Below are 13,673 nucleotides of genomic sequence, written 5' to 3' on the forward strand. Positions count from 1 at the left end.
TTCTTTATAGTTTTGCAAAATTAGACTGCAAAGAAAGTGTTTTTCTGCTCAGAAAATAAAATTCCTGTAGGCACAGAGTTATGGGTAGACTATATACTCAAGGTGCCTAGGGCTCTAGTAATAAGCCAGAACCTTCTTCCTCAGACTGTCTGCTGGTGCACTAGTTCTCATTGATCCACACCTCTGGTTTCATACCACATTCACCTGGGATGTAAAGTTTGCTTGGTAGGAAACTGTGCTAGAATGGACATATTCCATTTGGATATTTTATTTACTTTGTCAATAAATTTTGTACTTCTCTTTCCGTTCCTTTCCATCACTCAAAAGAATCTTGTTGGCCAGGCGCGGTGGCTCATGCCTGTAATCCCAGCACTTTGGGAGGCCAAGGCAAGCAGATCACCTGAGGTCTGGAGTTCGAGACCAGCCTGACTAACATGGTGAAACCCCGTCTCTACTAAAAATACAAAAAAAATTAGCCAGGCGTGGTGGCGGGCGCCTGTAATCCCAGCTACTCGGGAGGCTGAGGCAGGAGACTCGCTTCAACCCAGGAGGTGGAGGTTGCTGTCAGCCGAGATGGCACCATTGCACTCCAGCCTAGGCAACAGAGCAAGACTCCATCTCAGACGGGGAAAAAAAAAACAAAGAATCTGGTCACTGATAAAATAAGTGAAACAAAAAGAATAAAATAAGAAATATGAACATATCATCTTATATAAAAATCATCAAATATATTAAAGAGCACCTTCAAGTAAATTCAACAACTTGATCAGTTTGTGCCGAGTTTTTTGTTATATTTCACTACAAGAATGCTCTTTGACATTTCTAGATCTAAGAACTTTGAATAATCTGATAGTATTAAGAGATTCCTGGTTTGTTTTTTTCTTTCTTTTTTTTTTTTCAACAAAGGAGTTGGTGAAATAAATTATTTTGCCTTATGGTCAGGTCTAGAATTAAGATAGTATAATGGTATGTGATTTTTATGAGTCCCAATGATGTTTACCAATAAAAATCAATATCCTTTTATTGCTAATAAGATATTTGGTTATTTTCCAGATCCCCCTAAGGACAATGGTGGTTCAGAAATCCTCAAGTACTTGCTAGAGATTACTGATGGAAATTCTGAAGGTGAAGTTTTTGGCAATTGTTTTATTCAAATCCAGTAGCAAGCTCTATTTTCTAATATAGTAAACGTCTTTATAGTAATAGTGAATAATCATTAATTCTAAAGATAGAACTATTATTACAATAAACAAACTTTAATCACATATTGGCAGTTTTTCTATTTCAAACACAACACCAGAGATCAGAGTCTGCTTGAAACTTGCATTTGTGTTATTTAACAATTTTTCTGTATCTTTTTCATTGGTGTTTTGTTTTGTTTATCTTTTGTTTTTGTTTCTATGGTTTGGTTTGTTTTTGTTTTGTTTTTTGAGATGTGGTCTCACTCTGTCACACAGCCTGGAGGGCAGTGGCACAAACATGGCCCACTGCAGTCTCAAACTCCTGGGCTTAAGTGATTCTTCTGCTGCAGAAGATGAGGAAGAATACATTTTTCATAGTGATGGGGTCTCACTATGTTATCTAGGCTGGTCTCAAACTCCTGGCCTCAAGCAACCCCCCGACCTTGGCCTCCCAAAGTGCTGGGATTATAGACATGAATCATCACACTCAGCTTCCATGTCTTTTTATGAACCAGAGTTCCTAATTAATCAGATAAATTTGGTGTTTTCATCTCCTAACTTGCCATACGTTTTCTGGAAATTCTTATAAGCAGCCGGGAGTGGTGGCTCATGCTGTAATCCCAGCACTTTGGGAGGCCGAGGCTGAGGTGGGTGGTCAAGAGATCAAGACCATCCTGGCCAACATGGTGAAACCCCATCTCTACTAAAAATGCAAAAATTAGCTGGGTGTGGTGGCGTGTGCCAGTAGTCCCAGCTACTTGGGAGGCTGAGGCAGGAAAATAGCTTGAACCCAGGAGGCGGAGGTTGCAGTGAGCAGAGATTGCACCACTGCACTCCAGCCTGGTGACAGAGTGAGACTCCGTCTCAAAAAAAAAAAAAAAAAAAAAAATTCTTATAAGCAAAGGGAGTATCAGAGGCAGGAAGGGGAAGGTGGAGACAATATATAGTATTGTGGGCTAGTGACAAGAATCACACTTTTATAACAAGTTTAGAAAATGTCTTTCCAACTTCATTGTCATTTTGCTTCAGGTTTTTGTTACTATTCATACTGGGTGGATTAACATGGGACAAATGTTAGAAATAAAATTCCTTAGTGCCTTTTTAAAAATTCTAAGGTTTTCTTTCTAATAAAATTCATTAGACTTTAATAGAGAAAAGTATAGTCTTCAAAACTTTTTAAATGACATATCATCTCACCACTGTAATAATCCCTCTAACCATTAAGTTTTTTTTTTTTTTTTTTTTTTTTTTGAGACGGAGTCTCGCTCTGTTGCCCAGGCGACAGAGTGCAGTGGAGTGATCTCGGCTCACTGCAAGCTCCGCCTCCCAGGTTCATGCCATTTTCCCGCCTCAGCCTCCGGAGTAGCTGGGACTACAGGCGCCCGCCACTAGGCCGTCTAATTTTTTTTTGAATTTTTAGTAGAGACGGGGTTTCACCGTTTTACCCAGGATAGTCTCGATCTCCTGACCTCGTGATCCACCCACCTCGGACTTCCAAAGTGCTGGGATTACAGGCGTGAGCCACCGCGCCCGGCCCACCATTAATTTTTTTTAAAATGGCACATGCTTATGCCAAAAACAGAGAGCACTGATAAAACTTTTACAAGCAAGCAGTGCTGATGTGTGGCTGGCTTTTTATTCTGTACCATGAGAACCACCTGGAATTTTTTTGTTTTTAAGTCTGTTGGTTCCTATTTTAAGCTGAAAACATGAGAATTCTTTTGAGATGAGCACAGCTGTTCTAAACATAAAATATTTTGTACTAAAAACCTGGTTTAGAACTGCCGGGCATGGTGGCTCACACCTGTAATCCCAGCACTTTGGGAGGCCAAGGTGGGTGGATCACAAGGTCAGGAGTTCGTAGACCAGCCTGGCCAACATGGTGAAACCCCGTCTCTGCTAGAAAAAATACAAAAATTAGCTGGGTGTGGTGGTGTGTGCCTGTAATTCCAGCTACTCGAGAGGCAGAGGCAGGAGAATCATTTTTGGAACCCAGGAAGCGGAGGTTGCAGTGAGCCAAGATTGCACCACTGCACTTAAGCCTGGGCGACAGAGTAAGACTCCGTCTTGGAAGAAAAAACAAAAAACAAACAAACAAAAAAACAACCTGGTTTAGCTTTTCTTCATCAGAAAAACCCACCTGGGATAGAAGTTATGTATATGCCAATGGCTCATTGTGAATATTTAAGTGTGTTTTGAATTCTCATGGCTCCCTTTAGCTACTGATGACAAATGAAAAGTAGGGGCGCTTCTGGACTTCCAGTTAACAACTTTGCCACTGCATGGCTGAGTGAGTGATTGAATCTTTTCAGTAATCCTTGCTCCCAGTCACCTTTTCAGTACAGGTTTTTTTGACCCGTAATATCAGGATAATTGCCTTTACTATTCCCTTTTTTCACATGGCCTTAGTGCATGCAGCTCTATTGTGAATCTAAACTAATAAGCCACTGGGGGAATTTGTGGAAGTTACTCTAGTTAAAATACCAGGGAATAGAAAAAGCATTTCCCCTAAAACAACTTCATGTAGTAAAAGACTTTTGTAAAGTGGTCAGCTGGAAACACAGCGTGAGTGGGAATAAAACAGAGGAGTGAAGAGCCTCCCAGCGGCCCAGATTTGTGAGTCAGGCAGGCGGCCAAGGCATCCCTGGGTGCCCTTGCTTCCGACGGCATCAGCCTCGGGGGGCACCCAGACCCCTGGCAACCGTTTCTCTCTTCAGTTCCACAAAGTGGTCAGATCACTTGGGTCATGCCACGTTTGGTCTTTAATTTATCACTCCCCTAGGCATTTTTGTCTTTTTTTTTTTGAGGCAGAGTCTCACTCTGTCGCCAGGCTGGAGTGTAACGGCGCGATCTCGGCTCACTGCAACCTCTGCCTCCTGGGTTCAAGTGATTCTGTTACCTCAGCCTCCCAAGTAGCTGGGATTACAGGTGCCCATCACCACATCCAGCTAATTTTTGTATTTTTAGTAGAGATGGGGTTTCGCCAGGTTGGCCAGACTGGTTTTGAACTTCTGACCTCAGGTGATCCACCCACCTTGGCCTCTCAAAGTCCTGGGATCACAGGCGTGAGCCACCGCCTGTAATTTTTGTCTTTCAAGTGGGGCTCCATGAAGGCAGTCAAAAGACCCAGTTTTTAAAAGAGGATTTCACTTTCTTTGACCTCTAGGCAGATAAGAACAGGGAGAAATTCTTGCATACCGCCCCAAACCTGCCAGAAGCCTCATGGCCAAGAAGTAGCCCCGTGCCTGGCTGCCCCTGAGGCCTCCTCTCACCAGGAGCATTTCATAGCTTGCCCACCCCTGTTCTGTGTCTCCTACCTCCTTCCGTGCCAACTGCACATTTCATTATGGTTTCCCACATCCAAACCTCATAGCAAATGTAACTGTGGTGATAATAGTAGTCTAGCCAGCAACACTAAGTATTAAAAATGACTCCATGTTATTTTGGTATTTAACTTTGTAAAAGAAAAAGGAAGAGCTTTCTGGCTGTTAAGAAAAAGATGTTGGTTTTCATGAAAACATAGAGCTTTTTCTTGTCAGCAATGGCTGATATACTCCATTTTTACAAGAGGCATAAAGTCATGCGTAAGTCTTGTTTTACAGCGAATCAGTGGGAAGTGGCCTACAGTGGGTCCGCTACCGAATACACCTTCACCCACTTGAAACCAGGCACTTTGTACAAACTCCGAGCATGCTGCATCAGTACCGGCGGACACAGCCAGGTTGGTTTTGTTTCCATATGAAAGTAAACTTCATTGATCAAATTCAGACAAACTGTCTATAACATCAGAATCAAATTGCAGTTTAAACAATGTATCTTGGTAATGCAACCTAATAGTATCACGTCAGGAAATGAAAAATAGAGCTTTTTGAATTGCTCTTTGGAGGTATACGACATGCCTAAATGATTCCCTACTGAATTGTGCTATTTTCAGGTGCATTTGTCACTCACTCGTTTCTTAGAAGGCTTTGACATAATCACCTGTGACAGTTGAAAATTGTCTGGAATTTGCATTGACTAAATAAAGGAGACCTCAGTTATTGCAGTGATTAAAAAGCTATAGAATTTAGAGTAAAAAGATAAGACCTGCACAGCACTGCTGTTAGCACATCTATCAATTTTAAGAATTTGAGACGTACCTTCCTCAAGGTACTTTACTGCCATCTGCTGGAAAGTTGTTGCAAAAACAATGTAATTTCAAGATGACTGAGCTGAGTGGCACCTCCCGAAGTTGTGTGGTACCCAACGTACACATCTGTAGGCAGCATCCAGTCTTTTGTTTCTACTATTTATATGACCTTAGACTAACCTGTTAACATGTCAGGAGCCTTAGTTTCAACCACATAGTACTCTCATAGGCTCAAAACAACCTAATAAATGTATATGGAGTACTCTAGAAATGAAATAATTGTTATCTAAATGGTTTTAACTTACACTCAGAAAAGTGAATGAGAAACGAGATGCCAAAAGATACTTTCACTGTAGAAATATTTAACATTATGATTTGAAACCACTAATAATTTAGAATGAAAGAGAAGGAGAGATGGTGGCTTACAGCCCTGTGCTGGGTTGACTTTTCAAGAGAATACCTGCCATTTGAATGCCTAATTTTTCTAGTCAACCCACTTGCAATATCAGTTTTTGTGTTTACTTTCTTTTGCCCACAAGGATGGTACTAGGACATCTAGACTGCCCAGGTAGACACTCCCTGTGAGGAGAAGGTCCATCTGGACCATCTTTATACAGTGGTGAAGCGGTCTGGAATGCTTCCCAGGTGGAGTAAATCCAAATCAAAGCTGAGATTATCAGTGGTACTTCCTATGTGTGAGGCGCTACACAAGGTGGCACTGAGGCTGAACTGCTCAAATGCATAGAGTTCATTTCCTCTGTGCCACTTCTCAGGAAGAAAATTGAATGTGGCTGAGCTGTATAGCTCTACCTGATTTTCTCCTGTCTCAGGAAGTAGGTCAGCTTCCATACCACTAGCCTTACACAACCAGATCCTGCAAAATAAAGGCCTACTTATTTTAGCGTTAACACTACCTGCTGGTTGATGTCAGAATCAATTGATTAATATTGAGTTTATTTGCTTTCCTGCTCTGTATGTGAATGGTTGGCCATTTATGGTACCATTTTAAAATTTCATCCAGCTGTCGTTTTGTGTTCTCTTCTGTCCTCATGAAGGGTCTTTCTAATTTTGACTTAAAGGAAAAAAACCGTGTGCTTAGGATATACAGTACTCATGTCTGCTAATCTAACTTCAAAAATAATCATTCTTGTTTTTCCCAGTGCCATATGAAGTCTGTAGCCACCCTTAAAACACACACACATAAATTTATATGAAGAGCTTAATTGCATTAAAAGCATACCATAATGTGCACACATTTAGTGTGTAACCCCTTTTTGGTAACATTTGCAGTTATGGGGTGGAATTTGCCTGATATGTAGAGGTCTGATAAATTCACAGTAACTAAGAGATGGTTCTCTCTGGTGTTTCTCCTGCAGTGTTCTGAAAGTCTCCCTGTTCGCACACTAAGCATTGCACCAGGTCAGTGTCGACCACCGAGGGTTTTGGGTAGACCAAAGCACAAAGAAGTCCACTTAGAGTGGGGTGAGTGAACTAACCTTCACATTGACATTGACAATTTGGACAATTGGAGATGAAGACTTATGCTTTGTAGTTAAGTTTCAAAGCTTCTTCTAAAGACCATATATGTTTTTGTCTGTTGAAAATGTCCATATTCTTCTTGAAGTATGTTGACCCAGGTTTTCTATGTATGTCATTCCCCCCATCCACACCCCCAGCACTGTCCCTCACCTTCCTCTTCCTGATGATGCCACACACTTGGTTTATCCCCCACACTTCAGGGGACACTTTTCTAGGGAGTATTTCAAGAACAGCCAGTCTTTTTCAGAAAGTTTTCAACTTTATTAATGGGAAAAAAATTTTGTGCTCAATTTAGAATTTAAACCAAAGAATGGTTTATAAGATCACATGGAATTCCTCCTCGTCTTTGTGTGTAACCACCTCTGCTGCATTGTCCTGTGTGGGTCCCGATGTTCTTACAGCATTGACTTAAGCTGTATTAGCATTTCCTGTTGTGTCTAGCAGTTTACAACATGTATAATTATAAGTGCAAATGTATAGAACTCTCTAGCAGACTATTTTTTCCTACCACTTATGTCTGAAGTATAATAAATTGTGCCAATTTGGGGTGCTGTATTTTGATTTAGTATGACCTTTGGTTTCCAATTAAATAGATTTTTCTTCCCTCTTTTTCTTCCGTTTACCTAGCATTAGAATATGAAGAAATATATCTAATGTTCCTATGATTTGGGGATTATTTTATCAATGTAATTAAATAAACTTCAATGGACCTTCTTTGGAGAGTATGGATAACATCATTCAGAAACTTTTATTTTTATATCTCTATTTTGGTGGGCAGGGATTCTTTTGTAAGGGAGATACTGAGGACAGGCCACCGATGTGATATTTTGCTCAACTTGTGTGAAATCTGGTGCACTTTGGTCAACTGGAAGCACAAAGTGTTCTAAGATGAAAAAAATTCTTCATTCCCAGATGTTCCTGCATCAGAAAGTGGCTGTGAGGTCTCAGAGTACAGCGTGGAGATGACAGAGCCCAAAGACGTAGCCTCGGAAGTGTACCATGGCCCAGAGCTGGAGTGCACCGTCGGCAACCTGCTTCCTGGAACCGTGTATCGCTTCCGGGTGAGGGCTCTGAATGATGGAGGGGTGAGTATAAGCCCATACACCATAACCAGAATCAGAATGCATAATCAGAACCCAAAGTGCTAGCACTTCTGTCTCTAGCCTCCTGAAATTTTTGACAGTCTTGATGCAACCTTGACAACCATTAATGCAGTGTCTGTAAATCTTAATTCTGAGTTGATATTGTTGTGATTTCATATAGACCCAGCATTAGAAGTTTTCTGTTTCTTTTGTCCTCATATCATTCTATGAAGACAGCACTCAAGGTTAATAAGGATATCACCCTGTAGATACTTTCGACAGTTTTTAGAAAATTTCCTATTCTATTGACTTTATCAGTTCAGGGAAATTAGGAATAGATAATAGTTCTAATAAAAGTTTTATACTGTCTTGTCTAAATGAACCGGCAACATCTTAGGTCAGTTTTTATAACTAGAGAAGGGTAGTGGCTAGGGACACCAGCTTGTTTTTGTTTTGTTTCAAGTGAAAACTATAGGACTCTCTCCTTCTATTGTTCCATTTGGAGTTGTCAAGTTGAGCTATCAGAGATTGAGAATATGTATGTCTATGTTATATCCATAAAGGTGGTTGTCCTTTTTTTCTTTGAAATTGCCAAATGATGTGGATTTAGGGGGAGATAAATAATGAGCAGTGCGAGTCCCAGTAACTGTGAGGCTTTTGGGTGGGCTCAGAGATTGATGAAGCATAAAAGAGGGCAGAAGGGTGTGGGTAAAGCCAGCTAATGCTAAATGCCCCCTCCAAAGTGCCAGTGGTTTGTATAGATGCACTCCATGCAAATAAATAGAATTAATTGATGATTTTTTAAAAAAATAAGACAGCCGAACTTGCAGTGACTTTTTGTTTTAAGTGAAAGCAAGTTTATTAAGAAAGTTAAGGAATAAAAGAAGGGCTATTCCTTAGGCAGAGCGCCCAAAACTGGATTTCTTCTAATTCTCCAATAGAAAAGAATTTCAGACACAACAATGATACTTAAGTGAAAACAAAAAAGTCTAAACATTAACGCCTATGCACCTGAACTTATGTAAGTGAAAAGAAGATGGATGGTGATGAGCACACTGTTGTGTCTACCTCATTCTCTCATCAACTTTTCAGTTACTATCTGCCACAACAAAGATAAATGTGCAACTGGGCTGGTGTGAGCTGTACTTTTCTTAGCCCTTTCACTGATTTATCCTGTAAAGAAACTATCTTCAGCTTGGGTTTATTCCTGTTGTATTAGAAATTAACCATATATATCACCGTCGTCATATCCTGAGGTCCATTTCAGAGAGCTTCCCCAACTCCCCAGCATCTTTGCGTGTTACGTTGAGAGGTGGTTTTTTGTTTCCCCCCTCCCCGCCTTTTTTTTTCTCCCATTTTGACAAGGACAGTCATATATTTTGTTAGCCTGGAAAGTTTTTACTCTGCTCCAAACCTTCGAAGTATCAAATATGCCACCATTAAAATGGGTGCTTCGGGTGGCTGTGACTCTCTCAAAGTGTGGTAAGTCTCTAGCAATTCCTGGCTCTGAACAGTGTGGTCACTGACGGTAACATCAGGATTGCCGTGGATACCCTTGAGTAGGTGAGGTGATGGGAACACACTGAGAAAACATTACAGAAGCATTCATTTTCAAAATGGAAAATACCAGTAACTAGAAGAAATACCTAGAATTTGATCACCAACAAGTCCAAGTATATTTTTATGCATTAAAAATGAAACTGCAGGGGCATCTGACTTAGTTTTCTTGGATGTCCTCTGAGAAATATGAAAGCAGATTGCCCTGTTTTGTCAAAAATCAGCATATTTTTATTTCACGTCCCAAGAAAGGGAAAATATTTTGTCAATCAACTAATTATTTTCCACTTAAAAAAATGACAGACGTCTACTACTCAGAATGTATGTAGGAGAAAAACTTACACACATTGGATTGAAAGTGAAAATCATTGGGTAATACTTGTTAATTAGTTGTGTTGATGATGATGTTAGCCTAGCTTTTATTTGGTTATAAGCTTCTATATGCACACACATTCACAAACACATACACGCATATATACATACGTGTGTGTGTGTGTGTGTGTGTTTTCTTTCAGTATGGTCCCTATTCTGATGTCTCAGAAATTACCACTGCTGCGGGGCCTCCTGGACAATGCAAAGCACCTTGTATTTCTTGTACGCCTGATGGATGTATCTTAGTGAGTTGGGAGGTAAGTCAGGCATATTCTGCATCAACTTGTGTTTCTTCTACTTTACCCCCAAATACAAATACAAATTATAAGGAAGCTGCAAATCCAAAATGCACATATAGATGATTTTTTTTTTTTTTTTTGCTCTGTATACTATAGTAATCACCCTTGGCACTTGCCACTTGCTTATGTTATTTAGAATTGTGGAAATTTTACGATAGCCAAACTGAGAGGAAATGGTTTCTCATGACTTTCTTTTTTAAAAAAAATTTATTTTATTTTACTTATTTTATTTTTTTGTGTGACAGAGTTTCACTCTTGTCACCCAGGCTGGAGGGCAGTGGCGCAATCTCGGCTCAGTGCAACCTCTGCCTCCCTGGTTCAAGTGATTCTCCTGCCTCAGCCTCCTGAGTAGCTGGGATTACAGGTGCCTGCCACCATGCCTGGCTAGTTTTTGTATTTTTAGTAGAGACAGTGTTTCACTGTGTTGGCCAGGCTGGTCTCAAACTCCTTACCTTAGGTAATCCACCCACCTCAGCCTCCCAAAGTGCTGGGATTACAGGCATGAGCCACCGCACCTGGCCCTATTTTATTTTTAAATTTCTAAATCTCAAAAAAAAAAATGTAGGTACATAGTAGGTGTATATATTTGTGATCATGCCTTTCTTTTATATGTATTTGAAATATTCTGGGGCCTGTTGCTCTCTTTCCCATTTTAGTTAATTGAATACAAGCACGGTAGGATTCTCTTCTCAGTGGCATTATTAACTACTTCAATTTCTGCCTTTCCAGAGTCCTGATAGTTCTGGTGCTGACATCTCAGAGTACAGGTTGGAATGGGGAGAAGATGAAGAATCCTTAGAACTCATTTATCATGGGACAGACACCCGTTTTGAAATAAGAGACCTGTTGCCCGCTGCACAATATTGCTGTAGACTACAGGTAGGTTGACATTATTCGGATGTTACTCAGAAGAACTGGTGTCCCATGAAAGACACTTTGGGAAACCCACTCAAAGGCTTGTGGTGGAGGCTGTCAGGAGGGATGATATGGAAAAAAAAGAGTCCGTTTAAATAAAAATACATTTGGTTGTTTTGGTATCTTGCAGTTAATTTCCACTTCTCTAGGAAATTCTGAAACTTAAGAACAAAATAAGATTCTTCTCCATTCTGCTTCTCACCACCCTTGTATCTTGTCTTCATCAGTTTGCTGAATAAATGACCCAAGTCCAAGGGAAAGATGATACCTCCTTAGGGAAGGAGCTTTCTGTCTCATTCCCCTGAGATACACATTTCAGTGGGAAAGACTCTTAGAACTGGCAAAAGACAGAAAATTATTTTACGAGCTGTTAAATGGAGCCAAAAATAATTTGGAGTAGTCTGCATTAGGTTACAGGACCCCACCTCCCACCTCCCAGAGACTGTTATCAAGGCTGGTTATCTATAAGCTTCCACTTGGGAGTCCAGATAGAATAACATCAAGAAAAATTGATTCATAGCCTAACCCCTCAGAGTGACAATAGCCATGGGTTTACTTTTATTTTACTCACTTGGCTATATTATTATTTTTTCTATGTAAAGCCCTAGTCTCTTGAGAAAATAGAGTTCTTTGTCCTCCTCTTTCCATTTGTTCAGTAACATTTCTTGAGCATTATAGTACTTTGTACCAGGATCAAAGGAAGATCAGGAAGAGAGATACAAAGATTAATCAGATGTGGTTATTGACCTTGAAGAGCTCTGTCTTCATACACATTTAGATTTGAATAGATAAAGAAGCAGAGATGCCAAAGTCAAGTTCCCACCTGATTTAAGCCATGGATCAAATTCATTATTACAAGTGCACCCAATGTCTCTGGTCTCTTTGGAGAAAATATTTGCTTCATAACTTAATTTTTCAGATCAACTGAAGCATTTCTGTTAAATTCAGAAGTCTGCTTTATTTGAAACATTTCTGATTAAACTCTTTTGTTATACACCTTTCTTGCTTCTCGAATGAAGCACCTGGGACATAATTAACCTTTTGACAATGAGTCAGTGTCACAGCAAATTGTCTGATCTTTATAATAGTGATGCTGAGTCACTGGGGAAAGGTTAAATTATGTGCCACACTCCTGTTTTTCTATCAAGGCAGGATATAAATAAAGAGCTGTCTGCCACCCCAGTAAAGAGCTTCACTCCATTATGGTTTTTGAGTTTTGGTGTTTCTTTAAAATGTTATTATATTTCATTTTTTTCTCTTTCAGAGTCTATATTGTCCTAGCATTGACTTCCCAAAGCTGCATTATAAAAGATACATTAATAAGAATAGTACCTGCATAATCTTGCCTCCTTGTATTAACAGGAGTAGAAATATATTTTCAAATGTCTGTACTTATTTATAATAAAATGAGTCAGATCTTATGAAGGGAGTACTACTTTTAAAATTACCATTGCCATGCTAAAGGACTATTGCCAGGAAAAGGGTCTGTTCAAACTATACTGATTTATTGTTATTTGTGGACCAAATATGAATTATTTTCATTCAACATGATTACAAAGTCAAGTTAAACCCCAATATTTTTTGAATATTTGGCACTTAAGAACTTAAATATTGGCCGAGCATGGTGGCTCACACTTGTAATCCCAGCACTGTAGGAGGCTGAGGCCGGCTGATCTCTTGAGCCAGGAGTTCGAGACTAGCCTGGACAACATAACAAAACCCCTCCTCTACAAAAAAAAAAAAATACAAAAATTAGCCAGGCACCTGTAGTCCCAGCTGCTCAGGAGCCTGAGGCAGGAGGATCACTTGAGCCAGGTCAAGGCTGTAGTGACCTGTGACTGCACCACTGTACGCCAGCGTGGGTGACAGAGTGAGAGCCTGTCTCAAAAAATAAAAATAAAAATTCATTATAATACCTGTACTATGTTTTATAGAAATGTGGTGGAACATTTCTTGTTTTGCTCAGGAATTTTTGAATTTTTATATTTTCAGGACTGTTTTAATTAAGTACCAACGTAATTCCATTCATAGGGCATGTTGTATATTACAGGCATACTATTATTTACAAAAAGTTGATTTTGAATTAAATTTCATTTGAAAACTGTTAATAAAAAGTGGTGTAAATCAAGAAATGTTTTCCATAGAGCCAAGCTAATTAAAAAGAAAGTAGGATCCTGGAGCAGAAAAAGAACATTGGAAGAATTGGTGAGATTCTGATTAGGTCTGTATGTTAATAGTATAGTATTAGTGATAATTTTTTTCTTTTTTTTTTCTTTTTTTCGAGATGGAGTCGCACTCTGTCGCCCAGGCTGGAGTGCAGTGGCACGATCTTGGCTCACTGCAACCTCTGCCTCACGGGTTCAAGCGATTCTCCTGTCTCAGCCTCCCAAGTAGCCGGGATTACAGGCGCCTGCTACCACGCCTGGCTAATTTTTGTATTTTTAGTAGAGATGGGGTTTCACCAGGTTGGTCAGGCTGGTCTCGAACTCCCGACCTCAGGTGATCCATCCACCTCAGCCTCGCAAAGTGCTGGGATTCCAGGTGTGAGCCACCGTGCCCGGCCACCAGTGATAATTTCCTGGTTTTGATCATTATTCTG

At 40.0% G+C, this 13,673-nt stretch overlaps 1 protein-coding gene across 1 annotated transcript in view; it reads left to right on the forward strand.

Moving 5' to 3' along the window:
* FNDC3B (fibronectin type III domain containing 3B) overlaps positions 1–13,673 on the forward strand; it is a 178,920-nt gene that overhangs the window by 110,155 nt on the left and 55,092 nt on the right. The window contains exons 13-18 of the mRNA XM_032174003.2: positions 1,054–1,125; positions 4,784–4,902; positions 6,687–6,792; positions 7,762–7,934; positions 10,004–10,117; positions 10,889–11,038. Coding sequence (XP_032029894.1) covers positions 1,054–1,125; positions 4,784–4,902; positions 6,687–6,792; positions 7,762–7,934; positions 10,004–10,117; positions 10,889–11,038 — 734 coding nt within the window. The remainder of the gene's footprint in view (positions 1–1,053; positions 1,126–4,783; positions 4,903–6,686; positions 6,793–7,761; positions 7,935–10,003; positions 10,118–10,888; positions 11,039–13,673) is intronic.

This window comes from Hylobates moloch, unplaced genomic scaffold (assembly GCF_009828535.3).
Source record: "Hylobates moloch isolate HMO894 unplaced genomic scaffold, HMol_V3 SCAFFOLD_13, whole genome shotgun sequence".
NCBI classification, from domain to species: Eukaryota; Metazoa; Chordata; class Mammalia; order Primates; family Hylobatidae; genus Hylobates; species Hylobates moloch.